At 37.5% G+C, this 25,192-nt stretch overlaps 3 protein-coding genes and 1 long non-coding RNA gene across 4 annotated transcripts in view; all 4 read left to right on the top strand.

The window, feature by feature from the left end:
* Positions 1 to 25,192, top strand: part of LOC136243288 (endothelin-converting enzyme 1-like) — a 75,991-nt gene that overhangs the window by 5,096 nt on the left and 45,703 nt on the right. The gene's annotated exons all lie outside the window — the stretch shown is intronic.
* LOC136243345 (endothelin-converting enzyme homolog) lies at positions 1,063 to 5,725 on the top strand. Its single transcript, XM_066034866.1, has 12 exons — positions 1,063 to 1,067; positions 1,153 to 1,384; positions 1,436 to 1,534; positions 1,585 to 1,662; positions 1,710 to 1,816; positions 1,900 to 1,958; positions 2,016 to 2,067; positions 2,132 to 2,199; positions 4,959 to 5,083; positions 5,135 to 5,287; positions 5,342 to 5,415; positions 5,469 to 5,725. The coding sequence occupies exons 1-12, from the start codon at positions 1,063 to 1,065 to the stop codon at positions 5,569 to 5,571; spliced, it is 1,155 nt and encodes a 384-aa protein (XP_065890938.1). The 3' UTR covers positions 5,572 to 5,725.
* LOC136243291 (uncharacterized) lies at positions 7,636 to 9,022 on the top strand. Its single transcript, XR_010694824.1, has 4 exons — positions 7,636 to 7,694; positions 7,750 to 7,801; positions 7,851 to 7,920; positions 8,904 to 9,022. It is a non-coding gene; the product is annotated as an uncharacterized lncRNA (long non-coding RNA).
* Positions 14,146 to 19,523, top strand: LOC136243286 (endothelin-converting enzyme homolog). Its single transcript, XM_066034808.1, has 16 exons — positions 14,146 to 15,171; positions 16,648 to 16,698; positions 16,768 to 16,878; positions 16,941 to 17,027; positions 17,087 to 17,214; positions 17,621 to 17,852; positions 17,906 to 18,004; positions 18,064 to 18,141; positions 18,194 to 18,300; positions 18,348 to 18,406; positions 18,456 to 18,507; positions 18,560 to 18,627; positions 18,689 to 18,813; positions 18,977 to 19,129; positions 19,180 to 19,256; positions 19,314 to 19,523. Exons 1-16 carry the CDS (start codon positions 14,290 to 14,292, stop codon positions 19,414 to 19,416), a joined length of 2,412 nt encoding a protein of 803 aa, XP_065890880.1. The 5' UTR covers positions 14,146 to 14,289; the 3' UTR covers positions 19,417 to 19,523.

The following is a 25,192-nucleotide window of genomic DNA, read 5'->3' as shown; positions in this document are numbered from 1 at the left end:
GGCCTTGCACAAAACTCTGTTACATGGCACTGAATTAAGAAATTAACCCTTTCACCCATCACATCGCAACAACCCTTTCACCATCACAACCAGATTTATTTGGCATGATGCTATATATATCATGTACCATGTAATTCTGGTATATTGTGTTGTATAGTATAATGCACTTTCCCCGAATGCAAAGCTCCCATTTCTGAGTTAACCAGATCCTTCATGTACTATTGTGTTTTTGTTTACTTAATATCACAAAATATTCCTTATTAGAATAAACGTGTTTCATTATTTCATGATCCTTGAGTTGACGGTCACATTTTGAAGTTCACTGGATTGTTTAGATAAATTTTAGTTAAATTTACATTCAAAAAGTCTAGTGTGGATGAAGGTACTTGTGGCAGTAATGTACTGAACTTGATTGATTTTCCTGCTCCAGGGATGGATCTAGGGGAGATCCATGGAATCTTTTGGTATGAGCTTTGTAATCACTCACAACCAGTTAACACTTTTATAGAATTACCCTTTAAGTTGCAATTAATGCAGCCAACATCAATCTGTCACTAAAGACAATACTTAACACGTAGTATAGAATAGTATGATTTGGGCTTTCTTGCCCAAAAATATACTATTCCTTCATAACAGTTTGACAGTTTTGGTTAGGTATAACCAAGCCCATTAATATCTTCAGAGTGACCCCCAAATCCTTCCAACAAGTTATCTGTGAAATAATAGAGTAGTTAACTGAGTTTTCTGCTAACTGCCTGACCAATTTACAGCCAAGTATAAATCAACATTGGTTAAAATTTCAGGGTTGATTTCTTTACTGTCCAACAACTTCAATGTTGTTTCTATCTGAGATGTGCCTTAATTTTTGCCAATTGCAGCAGCTATAATGCATGCATCATGGACTTACCCTTTGTCCTCCTTTATGTCCCATTTCTTTCTCTACTACTATTACTACGTATATGTTGATTGACAGTAGTGCAACATGGCTTCAGTGCTTTAATTTCTGTGGATTGATTACACTCATTTCAGAGGTGCTCCTTGTATCTAATTGGCTCTACCATAATGTGGTAGGTCCTAGGGTCACTAATCCCATCCTCCAATGACAAAGATGTAAAGTGGTATGTACTCTTTATCGTGCCTACATTTCAACAGGGATGCTGTCAACTATGTAAAATGGCAACTGTTACGTGGTGAATACAGTAACTATGCTTATGCCATTCAGAGCATTAACTCAGACATATTCCGCAAGATTGAGTATCCGGTATCCCCTGAACTTGATGCTTCTAATGATCTCACTTGTGCAAGACTTGTTGAGGAGTACATGCCCCTAGCAATAGCCAGACCATTTGTGGAAGAATTTATCACCAAAGATCTGATTCACACTGTGAGTGTAAATATAGAGCACCTGTACTTGGATTATGATGTGATTCCCAAGGTAAATGAAACTGCAAATCAAATACAGAAAGCGTTTGTCCAAAGAGTGATGGGAAAGGATTGGTTGGATAAATTCACAAAGGATCAGTGTGTAGAAAAGGTGTGTAGGGAAGAACAGTATCATCTAATATCTGTTTCTTTACATTACAGGCTAATGCCATCACTAGACAAATTGCTTATCCGGATTTCATCAAGGTTGATAAGGAACTTGATGAATATTATAACGAAGTAAGAAACTTGATTTAGTCCACTGCTACAACCTTTCTTGATTACAGATGGATATTTCCAGTGGTCACAGCTTTTTTGAAGTTGTTGCTGCAGTCAGATATTTTAACATTGAAAAGGAGGTTGCATCATACACCAAGCCTATCGATAAGACACAGTATGGATGTAATGTACATGTTTTGCATGACATCATTAAATCAAGAAAAGCATCACCCACTATTTAATCAAAATCAATTCTAGGTGGCTGGAGCCTCCCACCTTAGTGAATGCATACTACTATGCTCCATTTAACCAGTTTGGTAAGAACTGATAATACTGCAATTGTTTAACCATGTCTCTTGCTGTTACTTACTTAGTTTTCCTGGCTGGAATTCTCCGTCCACCATTTATTACTGCTACCTGGCCACCGTAAGCATCATAAACTATTAAACGTCAAGTGTGTTATATTGATTCTGGACTTGTTATGTGATAGTTTTCTACTTTACGGATCATTTGGAGTAGTGACTGGTCATGAGCTTACCCATGGGTTTGATAATAATGGTAAGAAGTAAATGATTTTAAGAGTATTGATGATTCACAGTTTGAAATTTTGCTTGGATCCCTACTTCAGTTTTAAATTAATTATACTAGTTGTTTGTTTTTTTGTTATAGCACTAGTATATTAAAAATTATAAATTTAAAAAATGAAGTAGGAATCCAAGCGATAAAAAGTAGTGAAACAAGAGAAGAACAATGGTAGCTATTACAGCATAGCTCAGTGGGAAATCCCTACTTTGGCATGGTATAACAATTATTTTGTGTTCAATGCCAAAGTAGGGATTTAATGCCAAAGTAGGAATTTCCCACCGAGCTATGCTGTAATAGCTACCATTGTTCTTCTCTTGTTTCACCGCTTGAATCCCTTTTTAATTTATCATTTTTTATATACTAGTTTGTTTAGTTTTTTTTTTGTTAAAGCATACAGCTAGCTATAAACATGCGACTGTTCTATTAGGGTGACTGCTGTATTAGAGTATCTCGAGTCATGTGTGCTTGCCCAAAAAGGAGTGTGGTCATCGTGGTTTCGACTGATTATTAGACTAGAGTATCTTGAATTAGCCTACCATCTTGAAGGTGTGTGGTCACAAATGCAGCTAGCGTAAAAGGGGCATGGTCATCGTGGTCTTGATCGATAGATCGATAATACGTAGAGTAAAGAATGGGCATGATCTTGTGACCTATCATGGAGTACTGGTACCTCCGTACAGTAGCGTAGTCTAAGTACCTTAAATAATTTTGTGATGTCTATTATGCTGCTTAAAGAAAGTGTTGATATGGAAAATTAACGCCTCAATATGGTTTCATTGGATGAAGAAGAAGGCAAGCAGCTTGATTGAAGATAAAAGAAAAGACAAGGCGCACAGGACGTACATTTGTCGGAACCCCAAAAGGCACATCCCACCAGTGAGTTTATTGTTGTGGCATAAAATGGTGACTGTGCGCTGCTTCGTTTGGGCTCTAGGCTTGCGGCTGTGGTGAGTGAGTGAGTGAGTGAGTGAGTGAGTGAGTGAGTGAGTGAGTGAGTGAGTGAGTGAGTGAGTGAGTGAGTGAGTGAGTGAGTGAGTGAGTGAGTGAGTGAGTGAGTGAGTGAGTGAGTGAGTGAGTGAGTGAGTGAGTGAGTGAGTGAGTGAGTGAGTGAGTGAGTGAGTGAGTGAGTGAGTGAGTGAGTGAGTGAGTGAGTGAGTGAGTGAGACAAAATTTCGAGTTTTAGCGATTTTTAAAAAATTCTATATCCGGCCACCAGTAAGCGCTTTCTTGTTTTAACGCTTCATTTGATGTTAGATAGACTAATATTATTCCGTAAAGGTGATTTTCGTAGCGTAAGAAGGTTCTAAGCTGGTTTTTAAAGGCGGTATTCTTGGTGGCATGCGTCACTTTTGATGCAAACCCTACTTAAAAGTACTACCGTACTGTTTGATACAGCCATACACTTGTGACTGTTCTATTAGGATGACTGCTGTATTAGGGTATCTCAAATCAGCTTCAGGTGTGTGTCACTATTTATTTCATATTTTCACTGTGCTAGCATTATGGATACAGTTAGACCAATAATAATGGGGTGTGTCATCGTGATCAAGCAAAGAGATTGTGGTCTTGGTGCTCAATCGTTATTAATCAACCAAGATCATTATAGCCATGGTCCTGAACCTATCATGAAGTTACAGATATCTACCAAGTATAAGCACTTAAATAATAAATATGCTGCTAAAGGAAAGTCTCAATATAGTTTCATTGCATGAAGACCAGTGTGATTGAAGATAAAAGGAAAGACAAGGTGCAGACTGCAGAGACACACACTCGTCGGAACTAGTGCTGAGCGGTTTTGATATTTCATAGACAGTACGGTATTGTCAACTTGATATTGCGGTATGACTAAATTATTTGCGTACTTTGGTTTGATGCTATTTTAGACCTACAGTACTAGATTTAGACACAGAAATAACCCTAAAAAGTTCAGTTAACGGCAGAATTGTGTTGAAAACCAATTGCAATATATTTACAGCAGCACATATCCATTCATATGTGCTGTAAGTATACTTCTTCACACAGGATATGTACTAAAAGACTTGTGTTTTCAAATTCACGGTATTTGCGGTTGTTAAAAATTGGACGGTATCAAAAACAGATACTGCGGTTTAACTAAAATATTGTCATATTGCTCAGCACTAGTCGGAACCCCAAAAGGCACGTTCTACTGGTGAGTTTGTTATTGTGGCATAATGGTGGCTGTGTACTGCTTTGTTTGGCCTCCATCCTTGCGACTGTACTCAGGCAGCAGGCAGACAAAAATTTGAGTTTTGGTGATTTAAAAAAAAAATTATATTCAGCTACCTGTAAGTGTTTTCTTGTGTTTGATGTTGTATTTGATCTGATATTATTCCATAAAGGTGATTTTCATTATATATGATGTCTCTAGGATGAGTTTGATAAGTGGCATTTTTGGGTGTGTGTGTCACTTTTGGAGGGATCCATACTTAAACAGTACTACCCTACTGATTGATATTCATGATTGTTTGACTACACAGAAGTGCAGTCACTGAGAAATTTCTTCTCTAAAATATAAGCCTTAACAGTGAATATGTAAACCTTACTTGTCACGTTACTATGTAAAACAAACAATGGAGGGAAATATCTATATTAATTGACAAATGGTCCTGCTCTGACTTTTGCAATTTTTGTTAGTTGCATATGTTATGAAGTGGCTAAAGTAGGAATCCTTACTGTGAGTTGTGTTTCGATTGTGTGTGGCTATTTTATAGGTCAACAATTTGACAAGAATGGTAATCGTGTGAAATGGTGGACAGATGCATCTATTCGTCAATTTCAAAACCGTACTCAGTGTTTTGTGGACCAGTACGATCAGTATAGTTTATTAGGTGTTGAGGTGATGAGTGTAGTATGAATAACACACCATTCTACCTAACTGTATGTGTAGATTGATGGTGAGCTCACACTGGGTGAGAACATTGCTGATAATGGAGGTGTCCACACTGCATATCATGCATACAAGAATGTGATGAATGGGAAGAGGGTGCGCAAATATGGAGGATACACTGAAGACCAGCTATTCTTTGTGTCTTTTGCTCAGGTTGAGTAAAATGCATTAATATAATGTGATTACATTTTTGTTGCATAATTCCAGTTGTATTGCTCACAGTACACAGTAGATGGTTTGGAAATAGCAACCACAGATACACATAGTCCAGATCCTGTTCGGTTAGTCCCAATAAATTCTACTTTAGTTGTAATTGTTTGTGGAAATTCTATAGTGTGCTTGGTAGTTTGGTGAACAGTGAGGAATTCACTGAAGCTTTTCAGTGTTCCAAAGGCTCCAAAATGTATCCTAGTGATGATCGGTGTGAGCTGTGGTGACAACAATGTTCTCTCATGTGATTAACTTTACACTTCACATCTTGTGATAGCAGTGATTTAGACTTGTATGGTTTCTTATAACATCATATTGCAGATTTTTAGTTGCAATTGTGTGTAATATGTTTATAAATTTGTCTCTCATGAAACTTATCTGTCTGCTACATTTGTAAGCAGTACACATGTGGGGTAGAAGCCCAGTCCATGGGAAAGTTAAGTAAAGGAAAATAAAACTTTCAGTTATTATATTCAGAAGGTAAAAGCATGAAATATTCTAAGAGCAAAATACCAAAAGTGTCTTGCTAACACAGATAATGAATCAGCTATGTTCTGCAGACTACAGTAGAAAAAAAAACATCTGACTCATACAATGCATTAATACAGTGCAGTTGTGGTTCAGTTGACTCATCATCCAGGTGTATACAACTTGCTGAGCTGATCCTGTATGGAGATGATTTTACCACACCTTGAACAAGACACATTATAATTAACATAAAGGACTATATATGTACCTATCATAAATTTGGAAGTGAATAAAATGATCATCACATAGCTATTAAAGTGACTTTATACAGCTGAACCCGGCCGTACAGAGTATTATATAAAGCTGATCTCTCTACAGGTGACTTGTTCAAGCTGAAATTTTTACAGGGTGGCTGAACTCTCTAGAGTGACTTGTTTGTGGTCGAATTTACCTTGTCACAGTAGAGTTCTGGGAATTCAGCTACAATCAAGTCACCATGTAAAGAGTTCAGTCACAAAGAAGTGACCTGATTTTTTTACATGCAGGGTGACTTGATAGCTTGTTTGTGCATAAATTTGTACAGGGTTATGACTTGTTTGTGGCTGAAATCTCTACAGGGTAACTTGTTTGGAGTTGAACTTGGCATGGTGCAGCTGATCTCTGAGTCTGTGTAGCTACTCTAGTCTCTATACGGTCTTACTTAGGTCAAGTTAATGTAGCCTCTTGTATAACTGTATCCATTTTAAGTGCTTTTAATGCACATTATCAAGCCTGTATTAATGGCCTGTGGGCAATATGTACCCACAGCCAGAGAAAACACACATTATAATTTGTAACAATAAGAATAAGTACTTGCTCAATTAAGACTTATAGTCTTAGTTACCACTACAGTTAATTAGCTATAATTATACTACTAAGTAAAAATTAACAATCATATTGATTAAAGCCAGGGGCGGCTCCAGGGGGTTGAATGATTGCCTGCTCATTACTCTTAATTGTTCTATCATCCTTCATCATTTTTGTATGTAGAAATATGCTATCTTCTCCTATATTGAAAAGGTCTTCCTCTACATTCATTTTCATGAGGATGACAGAGATTACACCCATTTCTTCTGGCTAAGTGATATGCTTCATTTTCAGCTATGTTTTAACCCATTATAAATATATAACTACAGATGAAATGGGATCCTGTTGCTGATTTCTTTACTATTGGATATTCTGTTAACACCTTTCAATGGAAAGTGTTGTTGGGTTAGTATGGAAAACCAGTGGATACTGAAAACACAGTAAGTTTGTAGTTATGTACAATGTGATTTATGTAATGGCTTACATAATAGTCGGGATAGTTCAGTATAAAGTTGCTGTGTTATGGGTAAACAGGAGCATAGCTGCATGGTCAGGGCATAAACCAGGTCATTACCTCAGTTATCAAATATGGCATTCATAGAGTTTAAAACTGTAACTCAGTTATGATATATATAGAACTTTAAACTGATGAACAATAGCATTGAAAAATATTATGCTTGCATGATGAAATGGAGCAGTTCAGTATCGTTTACAAAATTTACTGGTTAGTAACTAGTTGTATAGTTCAAGAAATTTTTAAAAGAAGCTCACAACACTGATTATTTCCATTATCAAATGTTTTGATTTTCTTCTGTATATATTCTGAAAATCTAAACAGTAGTCTCTATGTGATTAGCTGAAGGTAGATTCTCCTTGTCTTTGCATACTTTATGTGGTTACAAGTCTACATATAAACAGACTATATAAACTTCTTTAGACTGTTTATATAGTATTAGTAATGATGCTGTTCTTGACAGGTGGTCTATTGTTCCAACTGAAGTCAACGCTTACTATACACCAGAATACAATCAGTTTGGTATGTATAAAAGAAATCCCTTTTGTATTGTTGAATGAATTCATTTTTCCTGTAGTGTTTCTTGCTGGCATATTACGGTCTCTATTTATTTTGGCTGATTGGCCTCCGTATGTGTTGAAATGTTTTAGTATGTGTCATGACTTTTTTATACTCTAGGTCAATATTGTTTGGAGCCATGGGTGTGTAGTTATTGGCCATGAACTAACACGTGGTTTTGATGATAAAGGTGTTTAGTGTGTATAATGAGTGTGTTGTATTGTGCACTCTGTGGTGCATGCAGGTTGCACATGCAGTGTGGTGTGTGTATGAGTGTGCATGTACGTGTATGTGTAGGTGTGTGTGTGTACATGTGTGTGTACATGTGTGTGTGCATGCGTGTGTGTGACTGAGTGTGTGTGTGTGTGTGTGTGACTCTGTGTGTGTGTGTATGCAATGCCTAGGTGCTGTTGTTAACGAGAAGGAGCACACACTAAACATCGCATGGCCGACGTAATAGGTGTAGGAGGGATCACTTGTTAGACATGGTACACACAGCCTCCGCTAGGGTAGGGCTGCCGAAAGAATTAAGGGGGCCTGGGACAAATCAAGAATGTGGGGCCCCTACAACTGATACAGCTAGGTAACCTTAGTGTATGAAGCACACTAGCATACAAGCACACTAGTATACAAAGCATGCTAACCTAGGGGGTCTGAGGGCATGCCCACCACAGGAAATTAGACCCTCTGAGATTGAACATGAGAGTGATTTCAGAAGATTATCATTATTATTAATGTTTATTTTATTTGACTGTTGTGTTAAGGTGACCGCTATATTAAGGTATCTCGAGCTTATCACCTAGGAAAAGTTTAAGCCCCATATATCACCTCTAAAACTGAATGTGAGACCTATTTTTTAAGAGTAACTACTATAGCTGAATGTTTGCCTGACTGTTGTATTAGGGTGACTGTTCTATTAGAGTATCGCGATCTTAATGATGGGCCCAAATTGCCCCAGTTTCCCCCCTGTCGTCGGCCCTGGCCCTGTCCCTAGGATTTGTCAGCACCGACATGTAAGCACCTAGTACACAGGTGGCCTAGTCAATTAGGTAGTCATAATGGTTTATACGGCAGCCAAAGGCTTTGCATTGCACTGATTTGAATGTGTAGTGTAATGTGGTGTGCATACACAGTTAGTGCATATATGTGTATGACAACATGAGTGTGTCCTAGGTCAACAATATGATAAGAATGGCAATCGTTTTAAATGGTGGACTGATCAATCAATTGCTGAATTTAAGAAACGCACTCAATGTTTTGTGGACCAGTACAGCCAGTATGAACAATAAGGAGTCAAGGTGTGTGTACCGTCACAGTATTGTCAGTTGTATACAAACAATACATTATTAGATCAATGGTCAACTCACACTTGGTGAAAATATTGCTGATAATGGAGGTATCCACACTGCATATTGTGCTTACCAAAACAGCAAGTCAACCAAACCTTACCATTCGGACTGCCTGATCAATAATTATACTTCTTGTCATTTGGTCAAGTAAAAATCAATTAAATCCGATATGCATGTCTTTAATTGCTTGACACATGACAGTTGTGGTGTTCATTGTTTACAACTGAGGATCCACCAAAACTAATCCACATAGTCCTGGGCCTATAAGGTGTACAAATAGTTAAAATGGATATGACTGTTAGAGGGAACTGCGTGCCAAAGAGAGAGAGACACTATATTTCAGTCATATACCATGTAACCATGTTATAACTATTTTGCACCACTTCTGGAAGAAAAAAATGTTTATATGTAGGAAAACTGTTAAAAGTTATGCTGCATATTTAACATTTACGGCACCTGATTAGTGACATGTAAAGCATGTGTACTTGATGAGAAGCATAGATCTAATATACTTCAAATTAGCCAGTTAATCACTGTCAAGTTCAGAAATTTGAGCAATGTATGAATGAACATAATCATGTAGTTGTAAACACAACTCAACATTTGTTTGTTTCAACACATGAAACACATCTGATGGTATCATCTATCAATAGCCCATAATCCACCCATACAAACTGCTAATATAATTTAAATAAACGAATAATGCACATACATGTGTGTGTGTTGTGTGTGTGTGTGTGTTGTGTGCGTGTGTGTGTGTGTGCGTGTGTGTGTGTGTAGTGTGCATGCATGCGTGTGTGTGTGTGTCTATATACATTGTAGAGTGCTAGGAAGTATACAGAACAGTGACGAATTCTCTGGGCTTTTGGATGTTCCAAACCTGACAACCCACATGAACTATGGTGAAAATTGAATTTCAATGCAAGGCATCCGCAGCTTTATACTGCATACATGTGACGTTGTTGTAGTGTATGCTTAGCTGACCACTTTGCAGTTGTAGTTGTGTTTATGTCACACAAACTAACTAGCTGTATGCCATTCATATATATATATATATATATATATTTGTAATAGTTATACCACGGGCACAAGTGCTTTGCCTGATATATACGCACAAGCACGAGGGCCCAAGTGTGAGTGCATATATACAGGCAAAGCATGAGTGCCTGTGGTATAACTACTTTAGCATGTAGACAAGTTTACAACTATGTAGATATAAAGCAGTTGCAAACTATTTAGCTGTATCATGAGTGTTGATTTTTGTGATTCAGATCCTATGGCAGGGGCGGATCCAGACTTATGGAAAGGGGGGGTCAAAAATGAACTGAGGCACTACATTGTCTCTGGTTTGATAAGGTGAGACCAAAAAAAAAAAAAAAAGGTCACAGACAGCTGACAATAAGCCAGCTGACAATAGTTGCCCACCTCACCAATCACGCATTTATAGATGATAAAGTACATAAAAATCCTTAAATACCTCACTACACACTGTTCTAGTACTGTCACTGCTTTATTAGAGTGACTGCTCTATTAGTGTATCTCGATTTTTGGAGGGGAGTCGGGGGCCCCCTTTGGCTCCCCTCCCCCCCCCCCCCCCACCTGTATCCGCTCCTGTATGGTTGGAAGTGGAGACATTGGGACGCTGTTTGCAAGAAAAGATCGAGATACTCTAATAGAACAGTCAGAATCTGGATACTCTAATAGAGCAGTCACAGTATTCAAAGAAGCAGTGTAGCAAGCTACTTATATGTGTAGTTATAAATAAGGAGATATAATTGGTGGAGAGTAGCTATTGTCAGCCGGCAGTGACCTTTTTTTTTTGGTCTTCACCTTACAGCTGGCCTGGCCCCCTCACTCTTTGGCCTGCTCCACCGCCCCTGGCTTGATGCGCATGATGAGTATGTAATATCTAGATTGTGTGCACCTCATGTATGTTAGCTATAGTATGTTCATGTTGAGCCGAATCCTCAAAAACATTTAATAACTCATGGATGCAATCACACACGATCCCACCTAATTGGCAAAATTTTCAGTTGCTATACCCTTCTCTTATATAGGGAACCAAGTAAGCTGTGATTGTGGGATTGAATTTTTCCAAACAAACTGTGATCGTGGGATTCAATTTAAATACATCAAACAGTAATTTAATTTGATTTTAGCAATTTTAAGAGACTAGTGTTAATTATGTTACTTTAATTGCTACATTTACAAAAGTAAAAAAACAAACTACTATTGATGTATTAAATTTGAATCCCACAATTACAGGTTGTTTGGCAGAATTCAATCCCACAATCACAGCTTGCTTGATTCCCTATATAAGAAGATAACAGTATAACATCAAAGAAATCTGATGATTTCTGGATATAGTGTGCACTCCTATTAGGTGTGCAATGTCTCAAGTTAACGGGATATGCGCAGTACGTATATCCCGTTAAGGAAGTGTGTAACGAGATATACGCACTGCCTTAACAAGATATACGCACTGGTAGCAGTGCGTATATCTCGTTAACATATTGAGTCAGTGCGATATGTGATATATATGCACTGGCTTTCCTTTGATCTGAGGTGTGAAAGTGGTACACGCATGTATATATATATATATATAATCTTCGCTGCTTTGTGTTTCAAATGCAGAACAATTTTGTTACTTGGTATATAGTGGACACAAGAAATTATGGCCCATATTTGTAATTATGTAGATATTTTCCAAACAAGCACCATCTTGGACATTAATTAGCAATTTAATGTTAGAATATTTCATCATTTCATGGCTGTAAGTCAGGTTCACACTTCAGTCAGCAGTGAGGTCTCGTATCTCATTGTGGCGTATTGATGGAACTTTGGGCATGAAAGAACATGATCAACTGAGAAGCCAGTGCAACATGCACAATATACCAAGCCAGTATCCTTAACTGTATCGCGGTTTTCCAAGTTCTTGCAATGGAAAGCGTCATGCACTAATATTGCTTCAGTATGTGCAGTTCTTTAAATGTACGTAACTACACCTGTAATATTGTGTGGCTGTCAATTTATATGCGTAGGCATGCTTAAAGTCCTGTGAGTCAGTAGTCATCACTGAAAATAAAACTGTGCATGCACATGCTTGTATAGTGCATGACACTTTACATTGCAAGAACTTGGAAAACTGCGATATTCACATTATACTTGGCTGGCAGTTGAATATACTCACAAGAAACATTCAGTCCAATAAATTGTGTAGCAATCCATCAGGAGATCCTGTCGCATCATTCTTAGTATTCTTCCAGAGGATCTAGAATGTATCCTATGTAGTGATGCCCTATGTTAACTCTGGTAGCAACAACAGTAATTGTGCTTTTGTAGTTAGTTACTTTGAACACAAACATCATGCACACATATGTATAGACGTGTATGACAATATCTATTGCTAATAGTGATGCACCAATCAATCGATAAATAATTGGATATTGTTTTATCAGCCAGATTTCAGCAATATTGGTAATTATTAGCAGACTATTTAGCTGATTAATTTTACTGATCCTGATATTATTTTCACAACAATAACACAAAAATAAAAGTTTAAAAATGACAATTTTACAAAATACTTGTGAAATTTTGGTAAATATAAACATCAGATCGGTTATCAGTATTAGCCATATGTGAACTTCATTACTGGTTAATCAGATAATCAGCAAAATCTGTTACTGGTGCATCATTAATTATGCTAACAATACTGATGCCTGTACTGACCAGTTATAGCTACTAATTGTGATTTAATGATAAAGGATAAGCGTAGTAGCTACTTACAATGAGTTAAAATATGTACGATCCAATATCAATGCAAGTCAACTATAGTCAAGGAAGAAATCCTCTGGATAGAAATGATGCAATAGTGAGGAAGTATTAATTGACTTACTTGACTATGGGGGTTTACTATGTGACATTTTGTGGATTCAACATGACTGTAACCTTATTACCTGGTTGGCTATATTGTGTTGCATATCATCATACAACTATAGTGTTCAGATACAACTGCTTGTTTCAAGTAGTGTATTGATATACTTACAACATTATACATTGATCCTTTTATTTTGCACCAGCATACTATAGCGGAACCTCAGTTATCCGAACCCCTTGGGACCACGGATGGTCCATAAGTCTGAAAAGTCCATATCTCCGAAACTGTGTATAAATAACCTTAAAATAGCACAAAGAAGATCTAATAGAACGGTCATTTACGTAGTTCGGTTAACCGAGAATCTGGATAACTGAGGTTCCACTGTAGCAGCTTTCACATAATTTCAACTATTATTACATAGATTTCATACAGGCATCACTGGCATGTATATGTGACAATATAGGCAGACATGGAATTGAGGAATTGCATGCATTTGTGCATTATTGTGTCTCCATCTTATGTGGTCAGCTGTGTTATACTCATTGTTAACTACTGTATAGTTTCTGTTCTTATTTTGTGATGATTATATCATAAATTATAAGTCACGATGGTGTAGATTAGTTGTTAACTAAAATCAGAAATGATAATCGGTTCTTATAATTGTGTTTCTTCAACAATTAGTTTATCATTTTGATGTTTGGGATTGTTGGTAGATACTCTCCATGTAATTTGCCCCATTTGCATAGCTGTATAGATTGTGTACACACACAGACACACAGACACACACAGACACACACACAGACACACACACAGACACACAGACACACACACACTAGCTACACTTCAGATATGCACATATAGCTAAATCTGAGTTGATGTGTTGTTGACTGTTACAATTTGATAATCTAGCTAGCAATGTAGCTGACAAGCTATCTCAGTCGAGCTCTCAGATGTAGCAGCCACATACAGTGAGTGACTGAATAGTATAGATGCTAAGGCCTGCATTATGGCAAAACATTGTAGCTAATTAATATTAATTAGTTCAGACTGTGCGTGGGGTACTGTGTTGTCTACTTTCAGGACACTCTTATATCGCTACCACATAAAAGAAAAAGATCCCTATTTAATAAATTAAATGAAAGCCATACAAAATATATAGATATCCGGACACATATCGGGATCGGGGATTTGCTGGATGCAACGACATCAAGACGGTGATGCGCAAACACATTGAGCATAAAAGTCGGCATTCTGTGGCTGTATACAACCATTCAGCTACGTATAGCTACGCAATTCTTAGTGATCTAGCTATTCAAGCTGAGGATTAGGAACGATGTCTCAAGGAACCGCCGAGCTGGCTATGCAACCAACAGATGATCACGAAGATGACGAATACAGCGAGGGTAGCAGTGATATTGTACGTTTAGTACAGGCAAGACTGAAGCGAAAGAAATCTAGAAGAATATTGCTCGGAAGCATATGCGTGATCACTAGTTTCTTAACAATTGCCACAAGCTTTGGATGTGGTGTTGTCTTGGGAAGAGCGGTCACGGGCAGTCATGATCACCGCGGTCAAACCCCGGCTACTCGCAGCCATTCTGTTTCGACAACCTCTTCTTCCCCTACTCACAGTACTCATTCTGTTTCCACAACCATGATTACAACAACCAGAGTCACAACGACCAGAATTACAACAACCAGTGTTATGGCAACAACCAGAGTTACAGCGGCAATCACTCCTTCCCCTACTCCCAGAATTGTCCAACCCAACATTGCTAATTCCAATATTCTCAATTACATGAACACAGCTATTGACCCATGTGAAGATTTCTACCAGTACAGCTGTGGTCATTGGCACAACCCTCGACCTCGTGCTAGTCAGTGGGGAACAGCAAATGAACTGGCATTATCTAATTATCATAAAATTGCAGGATATTTATCTAGTTATGCCAGTTATCATGATCCAAGTGCCCTAAGGAAGGCAAAATACATTTATTCTGCTTGTACAAACACCGACTACATACAAGACCACTTATTAACTAAAATTAAAGATTTCATGATTCACAAAGCTGGGGGTTGGAGAAATGCTGGACTTAACCCAGTTAGCTCGTGGTCCGTCAACTCTCTGTACAAAGATCATTATCTTGGAAGTACAGCATTCTTTCAATTTTGGATCGGGCCAGATGATTTAAACTCATCCTTACCTGTGATCAGAGTGAGTTAGTTAGGCCAGGCAAACTTGATGTAATTGTTTCTCATCCCCACCTGCATCCCTTTTTACCCCACCACCTCTAATTTCAATATTGCTGTTATCTATCACGTAACACACGTATTTTGATGCTAATAAGGCTGGCTATTGTTTTACAGCGCACTAAATGCCACTTGCACCTCAGAAATATTGGTAAAACATAAATACTAGTTCTTAAAAGGCTTTGGCTAACTTTCATAGTAACAGACAGCTTGATTTGGAGTATTTTCTTTCATGAAAAATGACCTCCCACCCACATGGAAATCCGAATTTTTGTGGATGAGAAACAAGTATTTAAGTTTGCCTGGCCTTAGTGTAACTGTTTTATGTGTATTGTAGCTATGCAACATTTTATCAACGTCTCAAAATGACCTAACATGAGGACTGTTGCCTGTATGCGACACTAACTAACTAAATGGCAATATGGACAAGTCCATCTAGATAGCTAGAGTAGAAAAGCACCATGCATATACATATCCAGTGGTGCGGCCAGCCTTTGACAAATGCCACAAGCCATTACCTGGGTAACCATGCTTTTGGCTGACAAGGTTTAGGCTCATGGCCCTAGCCATGCATGGTTACCCCTGGTTTGGCTGCAGCTGCTAGCTACACCACTCTGCTATCAATAGGGGTGTTCATTGCAAGCTCTTCATGAAGGAGTGTTCCACAAATCCAATTCTTATACATTAGACATGAGTCATGGGTGAAGAAATGTTGTTACTGGGTCATTCAGAAACGTGGGTTTATGCAGTTATTTTATGGCTGTATTAATAATAGAGGGGATGTCCACATGTCTAGCATACATGGCTGCAATTAATATAATAGTCATAAAAGTGTACATTGCTGAACAATTTTATATTGTTGGATTATGTGTTGGATTGGAAAGTGAATACACATTATGCATATATGCTTTATCCTAGTGGTTTTAAAGAAAGCGAAACTGTGACGCTACACATTACATTACAATATGCAATATCTATACAATTTTCCCAGTGCGCATTCGACAAAGCTTTGAATTAAAGTCATAGTGGTAATGGCCATAACAATGTCTATCTTATTCTAGTGAATTACAGTTGTTTATTACTCTGACAGCGATTGATGATTCAGTTGATCTTGTAAAAGAATTGTTGAATTGAAAATAAACTCTGCTTTCGATAGCTATATTGTGCAGTATATATAGCAATAGCAGTGTGATGCGGCATATTAGTTACTATATGGCTAGATTGATAGACTTTTTGTATGAACAATTAGCTGTGTATCATCACATATGTATATAGCACTAATTATAGTGATTAGACATTATGACTTATTCATTTAAAAGAAATTATTTGCCAAAAGTATGCACACGTACACAAAGCTACAATTGTGTATATTTTATGCATGTAAAAATAGTATGAATAACTAAGCTATGTGTGTCATTACTGCATGCTTGCTACTTTTCAGATTCGTCAAGCTGGTTTGACGCATGGCTCGCCGGAGAAGTACTTTGGAGATGTAAGGAGACTTGTGTACTTTTTAGCTATAGAGTTGATTGATGCATTTATTCATTTTATACCACTGCAGGATTTTCAACAGTTAACAACAACAATTCAGCATATTCTGGATGCACTGGGTTCTGGAAGTCACTATACTACAGCATATGACATTGCTCATTTTGAACGCACACTAGCTGCTGTAAGAGAACTATGTACAAAATAATGCAGTTTCTTATATCTACTGCATTTAACACTTTACAGTACTGGCTCACTGAAACAGAACTTCGCAATGTTTCAGCTCTATATAATCCAATGACACTTTTAGAGCTATCAAGAATATTCTCAATGGTGTGTCTGTTTTAAACCATTAAATATGTATGTACGTTAACACATTATTTAATACACAGAACTGGGTTGATTACTTCAACCAGTATTTTGCAATGGCTGGTTACAGTGGCAGTTTCAGCAGTAGTACAGTAGTGATAGTGGAAACACCTAGTTATTTCAGAGCTGTCAACAGCTACCTTTCGAGAAGGTAAAGTCCACAAAAGTTATTATGGGACACTGATAGGCATACACATACTAACTTGATTACCACATTCCATTTCCTGTTTATAATGACTACCCTAATAGCTATGTCTTTACTGAACTTCACAATTATTTCCCTGTGTATGCATGGATGCTTGAAACCACAATTGTATATGGTGCAGTATATGTGAAGTTCAGTAATTATATATGGCTAGTATGCACACAAATCTATAGTTATATGTTGAAAATACTGCATGAAATTTGTGATTTAAACACATATTGTAATGTTGGCTAAAGCTTGGCACTTAATAAATTATAGCAACACATGTTTAAAGAACCATGTAATGCCTTGCACATAATGTAATAACATACTGCTACATTGACAAGAAACATTTAACTACTTCATGTTTCAGCGTTGTGCTTGACTATGCCAAATGGCAACTGCTGGTGTCAGAACTGTCATTGTATGTTGCATCACTGCCACAAGATAACTGGAATATATTGAGAGAAATCAAGTTCCCCAAAACATCAAAGCTCAGTGAAGACACCAAACTAACTTGTGTGGAACTTGTAGAGACTGCAATGCCATTGGCAGTAGCCAGACCATTCGTGGAGGAGTTCATAACAGACACCACAAGAACAGAAGTAAGAATACAGCATCTATTTGGTATTTAAGCAATTTTACAAATATTGTACAGGTTGCTGAAGTGATCACGCAAATCAAAACTGCATTTAAGCAAAGAATCAAAGAAAAGACCTGGCTGGATAACACTACTAAGGCACAAGTTATTGGCAAAGTATACATGACTACAGAAAGTATTCTTCAAACAATAAACTGTATTGTTTACATATATAGGTTGATGCAATAACTGAACAAATAGCTTATCCAGATTTTATCAAAATTGACTCAGAACTAGATAGTCACTATTCAGAAGTAAGTTAGATGCATACTCAACTGAAGTATTAATAATGTATGGTGAAAATAGCTGTCTGTCTACCACTATGAAAACTACTTTGATGTGTTAGCATCCATCCGACAATTTGTTGTCAAAACAGTGGTATCCAGATATTTTTATCCGATCGACAAGACCCAGTAAGCTAAGACTGTGTGTGTGTATCTCTCTACCAGCAGTCATACAGGTGGTTGGATGCACCAACTGAAGTGAATGCTTACTACACAGCACAGTTTAATCAGTTTGGTAAGGAGCATGCAATGTACACTACAGTAATTTACTTTGGCTTATACAGTAATACTAGCTGGAATATTGAGGCCACCATTTTATGCTGCTAACTGGTCTCCGTAAGTACACTAGTTATAAAAGTGACAATATTGTTATCATCTGTCTCTGAAGATTTTTGCTGTATGGAGCCCTAGGCACTGCCATTGGTCATGAGCTTACTCATGGATTTGACGATCAAGGTATAGATAGCTTTAACTTTTTACTTTATGTTATATTTAGCTTTGTATGCTTTAATTGTAGGTCAACAGTACAACAAGTATGGTAATCGTGTCCAGTGGTGGACAGACCAGTCTATTGCCAACTTCAAAGAACGTGCACAGTGTTTTGTAAACCAATATGGTAGATATCAACAACAAGGATACAGGGTTAGTATATATACATGTGTGTAAAAGCAATGGTATTGTTTTTGTTACTGTTAATAACACACCGGTGTATAGTGTACTGGTTTCTGTAGCCTTATGACATGCTACCCATTTGTCTTGATGGCTGAAAGTGTTGTACTTGTAAAGCTGTATTGACTTTCTGTAGATTGATGGTAGGCTCACACTGGGTGAGAACATTGCTGATAATGGAGGTGTCCACACTGCATATCGTGCATACAAGAATGCAATGATTGGAATAGCAAATCAAACGGTTCAAGGTCACAATGGAGACCAACTGTTCTTTGTAGCATTTGCACAGGTAATATCCCATATTCAAAGATGACATATAATTGTGATCACTTTATTTAGTTGTGGTGCAGTACATTTACAAGTGACTATCTGGAGTCTTCCATACATACAGATCCTCACAGTCCAGGACCAATTCGGTTAGTGTTGCAGTTATATGTTAGACTAGCTAGTAACGCAGTTACACTTTCTCCTAGTGTGGTTGGTAGCTTGGTGAACAGCCCTGAATTTGCCACTGCTTTTCATTGTTCCAGAGGATCTAGAATGTATCCTAGTGATAACCGATGTGAACTCTGGTAACAGTACAAATGCTTTTTGTAAAGCAAGTAACATTTCTCCAATGTATTGACTAGTATTCTCTGCACATAATATGTATATTTATAAAGGAAAACATCTTTACGCATGATGCAGATTTCAAATTTACATTCTGTGGGGATCTCCCTCATAAGTTGTGCACATCATAGCAATTACTTTCTCTGACCAACCTTGCACATTTGCATGGTGTTTAATAATATCATCTCAAGTTATCCAATGCATTCACTCTTTTATTTTGGCTGTTTCCACTTTCATTCCTGCCGTCCTAGAATTCCGATCACTCAGCTATCAATAACATTAACATTGAAAAATATTCTAATAAAGCAGTCAATATGTATATGTGCACAGGTTGGTAAAGTGAATGGGACAGTGAGTAATACAAAATTACAAATGACATTTATAGAGTTCAGCAATCATATACTGATGCAATAATTACATGTGCATAGACCAGTAAACGCATCAAGACCATGCCAAATAATATTACTGGAGAAATATTTGAAGAAATCCAGTGCAAATATAGTCCAATTTGATGTAATTACATATGTAAGAGTGAATGCTGCTGTGTGACTAGATGAAACTGTGATGATGAGAGCTACGTATAGCTACAACCATGCAGCTATTAAATTTACAGTCATATATCTAAAACAGTTAAAATAGTTGACTGGTTAGTTGAGGTAGTATGTGTGTCATGCATAAGTGTTGATTCTTTTTGTGATTGGGTGAAGCCAGATCCTATGGTTGATACAGCTTGATGCATGATGGTAGAGTGCACCTCATGTACACACAATTGTATTAGTAGTACACTGTGTGTATGCAACTTGTGTGAGACATTGTGTTGGCCATAATTGTATGATCAATTTCAAAGATCTGGGTGAATGTCTTCTAAGAAAAAATTTGCAAGAATATTTTTGATGGTTGTAGAACCATTTTAAAACAAGAAAATGTGCCTTCTGATATAAATGAATGCTATTTTGAAAACAAGCTGGCTCAGATTGTTTTAAATTACAATTTCTGAGCTGATAGTTGTGTGTACAGCTATTTTGAAAACAAGCTTAAGCTAAGAAACTGTAGGCTCTGGAATACATGTAGCCATATACTAGGTGAATCTGAGTGGAGGGCCTTTGCCCCCCAAACTTAACCTATCCCCATTGAACTTATTGGACAATATTTACATAAAAAACAGGATGGGAATTATTTATATACACTGTTAACTTATAAATATGGACAGAAATCCAATGGGTAAACTAGAAGGCAATAGTCATATACGCACTTCACATGTATAAAACTGTACACTATGAAGAAATTGGGGAAAATGAGTTTGAATTTTTTGTGTTAGATTACATGAGTCTAATAAAGCAGTCACTAGTGAATCTAATGAAGTTTTTTTTTTGCAAATTACAAATTATAACAGAACTTCTTCAAAAATACTGAGTATCACATATGCATGCTTTTCATTAGTTACATGTTAATAACTATCAAAAATGTTCTCAAACCCAAACTTTTTGGATCTAGATCCTGACTGCTGGGCAGGCTCCTGTAAGCATTCGAGCGTTAATTGGATGGCTGCAGGTTCGAGGCTGCCCATGGATTTTTTCCTCCTTTCTCCAGCTTTTCAAACCTACTTTCTGTAGCAACATTAAACAGGCTGTAGGACCAGGTGGACGTCTTATAGACCTTCAGCACTTGTGCTGTAAAGCCTTAATAAATAATATATATATAAAAAGATCTGTAGCTACCCATGTATGAAGTGATTTTTGATATTCACATGAGGACCCCATGGCCAGGATTTTTTTTTTTGAAAAATAAGAGCATCTTAAGGTTGTGTGTGCTTTCTGGGAAACTTAAAGTATTAGAGTAAGGCGTTAGAGTAAAAACGAAAGTGGTAATTATATGGTTCAGTCCTTAATGCTGCCTTTAGTCTAGAGGTGCTCTCCAAGTCACATTTTGAAATGCTATTTGGAGGCAATTTTGGGCTGTAATACTGTATGCAAGGTGCTGGCTAGCTACCTGACAAGTGTTCAATGTTAGTAATAAAACTGGACACTGGCAAAAAACAACCTACCTACTGTTTAATTCTTAAACCTTATACCATTTGTTGGGCATACATTGAGAGAGAAACTACAGAAATGTTTAGCTAAAAAGCATTGAGGAAGGTCTCCCATGAATTAATTGACTACATGTGTATGGTTTAATTCATTTAATATGTAACATTTGGTGGAACACAATCTGAATGGTTTTTCTATGCTTCAACATGACTGTAACCTTATCACCTGGTTGATTAATGATTGTTTTGTATTATACACCTACAGTGTTTAGACTGAAAGTTTAGGTGTATTATTGATACATTAATTGATCCTTTTATATTACACCAGTAGCTTTCACATATAATTTCAAATGCATTATGTACTTCTATTATTTCATTGCCATTGGAGATTGTGGGCTTTTGACAGGAATAATGATGTTTGAAAATAATGAGAACAGGTGTCAATAGCATGGCTCATGGACATGTTCATGTGGCAGTATAGGCAGACATGGAATTAACACACACACACACACACGCACACACACACACACACACACACACACACACACACACACACACACACATACACACACACACACACTTCTATTTGCTGCTCGTAAATGTTATGCAACCCCAAGAGCTCCCTTTTGTTGATAAACTAGCTTCAACCTCTCAGCAATACATTTGAGTATTTTCTTATCACTTTTTCCACTAAATGTTCTTTGGCAATCTGGGGTGGCGGAGAGGGGGAAAGGCTGTAGCCTCTGTCAAAAAGATTATGGAGGGGCTAAGCCCCCCTAAATTTATCTATAGTTGTCATTGAACAATAGTAATAGTAAGTAGTAGTAATAATAGCTTTACAGTGCAAGGCAAGGTACAATTACAGTAAAGAAGATAACATTAGATTTTACATATTGCACTGATGGTCTGCTAGCAACCGGTGCTAGCAGCCGGAAAAAAAAATTAAATAGCTAACTATACAAATGCTTAACTACCTGCAATTCCAGTGTTTCAACTGGATTCTCAATTAAGATTGATATACCCTAATAGGACAGTAACCCTAATACAACAGTCATACTAATAGTATCGTATTCTGAAAAACTGCTAAAATCACTCCCATGTAGATTCAATCTCAGAGTACCTCATTTTCAAAAATTTCCTGCATGGGGGTATGCCTCAGACCTCCCTAGATTGGCATTCTTCTTCACCTTCACATGCTAGTTGCTTTGTACACTAAGGCTTGTCATGATTGTCATCTCCTGGATAAACCTAGCTAGCCCCCCTAAATAAAGGTGCCTCCTCCAACTATGTTTGGCATTCTTCACATACTACTCTTATAGTGGCTGCAATAGAAACTTTACCATCATCATATGGTCTATACTTTTCTGCACACATTGCTCTCCGTTTTCTCTCTTGATGTTGTTGCTTCCTCATGCCATTTACTCTCATCAACTTCATTAGATCTTTCCATATCACATCTCTTTAGCACTTTCTGGGTCCTGATCTTGGTCTTGATTAACACAACCATCCAAACAGCACAGTCTTTAGACATGTAATGTCTTAATTGCATTCAAGGTTGCCCACAGGAGGGGGGGGGGGGGGGGGGGGGGGGCAACTGGGGAATTTTGCCTCGGGCCCCTTGAATACCTGTTTATACTCTAATAAAGCAGTCAATATCTGGATACTCTAATAGAGCAGTCACAGTTTTCTTCAGAGGAGCAGTATAGCAAGCTTATAAATAAGAAGATTTAGTTGGTGAGGGGCAGCTATTGTGACTTTTTTTTTGGTCTTTGACTTACAGCTAGGCTGAAGTTGTGATTCAGAGTGGAACCCTCCTTGCCCCTGTGGCCCCACTATAACTATTTGCCCTGGATCCCTAAATTTCTCTGGGTGGCCCTGCTTGCATTCATGCTAAGCACCCTAACCATTGTAATATTATATTTCCTCCTTGTAACCATGCTTACTAATGTACATGTAGTTTCACTATAGAGCTCACCATTTCAATTGAAGCTGTTGTAGTGTAATGTGATTAGACCATTAGTGTTCTTGTTTGGTACTTCTAGTCCTAAAATTATTCGGATACATCTAAGCCTTAATTCAATTTCTTCTAAGTATTAATGTCAGCATTCAGCTGAGCTATACTGCAAAACTGAAATAGATAGTGCACATACATTGATAGACTTCACTATTGGTAGTGAAAGTTACTTAAGATTCCTATCCATAAAAACTGCTCTTCTTAAGGACAAGATGCTTTCGCTATCCTATATATTATCAATCTCTGTGTCTAGGAGGAGGTTACTGATCCTAAGTATGGATAATCTTCCACTCAGGACTGGTTCTATGCTATGTTAACTAGTATTGCATACACCTCTCTTCCTCAGTGCTACCATGTGCTTAGTCTTGGATGAAATCACTACTCTGTATATAGACTAATGTTCTAAATCAGCTCTCTACCCTTGAAAAAGAAAGAAGTCATCAACAAATAAACACTCTGTTTTATCAGTGGAGAAGCTGCTCAATATCTAGGACAAGCCCTCAACAGCAACCATGTATATATCTTTTGAAAAGTCTTCCATCCATCTTGAACTTACTTAGTGTATTATATGAACATGCACAATGCAGCACCACTGTCAGCTAGGATGTTGTTGACAAGATGGCTTGTGAATTTCCTTCTTCTTAAGTGCTGCACACAACCATTTCATGCATTGATGGAAAGCAATTGTTTACCTGAGGTTAGCTACCATATATGCAGACCCCTAACCCAACACACATAATAATCTAGCTAGCAGAACAAAAGTAGCTAGCTCTGAATCACTCACAAAATATTAATAGTGACCGATTAGTCAGAGATGCCAAGGCAATGGCAAGACATTGTAGCTATAGCTATAAAATTTAATTAGCAGAGATGCCAGAAACACTACTTAAGGCAATGACAAGGTTAATTTATATAGTCTGAGCTAATTAGCCTTCTATAGTAAAGAATTCCCTATTAGTTAAACGAAAGCCATACACATCATAATTCCCGGCACGTACACAATGACATCTCAATCGCTCGCGCTATTAAATGTACACGCAAACACTGTCTGGTGACAGTGCTCGAGTTTCTTGGGCCCGGAAGTGCGATCCAGCCAAAATATTGGCTGGCCAATCAGAATCGACGAGTTGCATAATCGCATGAATGTATTGGAAGTAGACGAAAAAGCAGACGATTTAAAGCCATTTATCAGAAGTTACTCACCTAGGTTGTTCAAGATGTTTGTTGTCAAGTTGTATCAAGAAGTTGTGTTTTCCCATCTCACCTTACGAATCGTGACTCGATGTTTCTAGAAATGAAACGCTATCCTATAGCTACTTATGACGATAAAGTGGTTTTAAACAGCTTCAAACTACCTGCTGAGGTGGTTTAGCTAAACTACTTTGAAGTCGCCTCAAACCATTTTGGAATGCGTTTACACTAGCACTTGTAAGGTTATGAAACCGTTTTAAACTGGTTTAAGACACTAGTGTAAACGGGCCTATAGCTACTAATGAAGAAATCGCATCTAGTAAACGCCCTAATTCCTAGTCATTTTGGAATGACTTTTTACTGTTTTTAAACAATTATGCAACTCCTCGATTCTGATTAGCCAGCCAATGTTTTGGCTAGTCGCACTTCCGGGAAACTCGAGCATTGTCACCAGACGGTGTTTGCGCATTAATTAGCGCGAGCCCGGCTAGGCACGAGACTATATATAGCTA

Source organism: Dysidea avara, chromosome 13, assembly GCF_963678975.1.
Source record: "Dysidea avara chromosome 13, odDysAvar1.4, whole genome shotgun sequence".
In the NCBI taxonomy this organism is placed as follows: domain Eukaryota; kingdom Metazoa; phylum Porifera; class Demospongiae; order Dictyoceratida; family Dysideidae; genus Dysidea; species Dysidea avara.
Note: the sequence above shows the minus strand (reverse complement) of the source record. Positions and strands in the feature narration are given on the sequence as shown.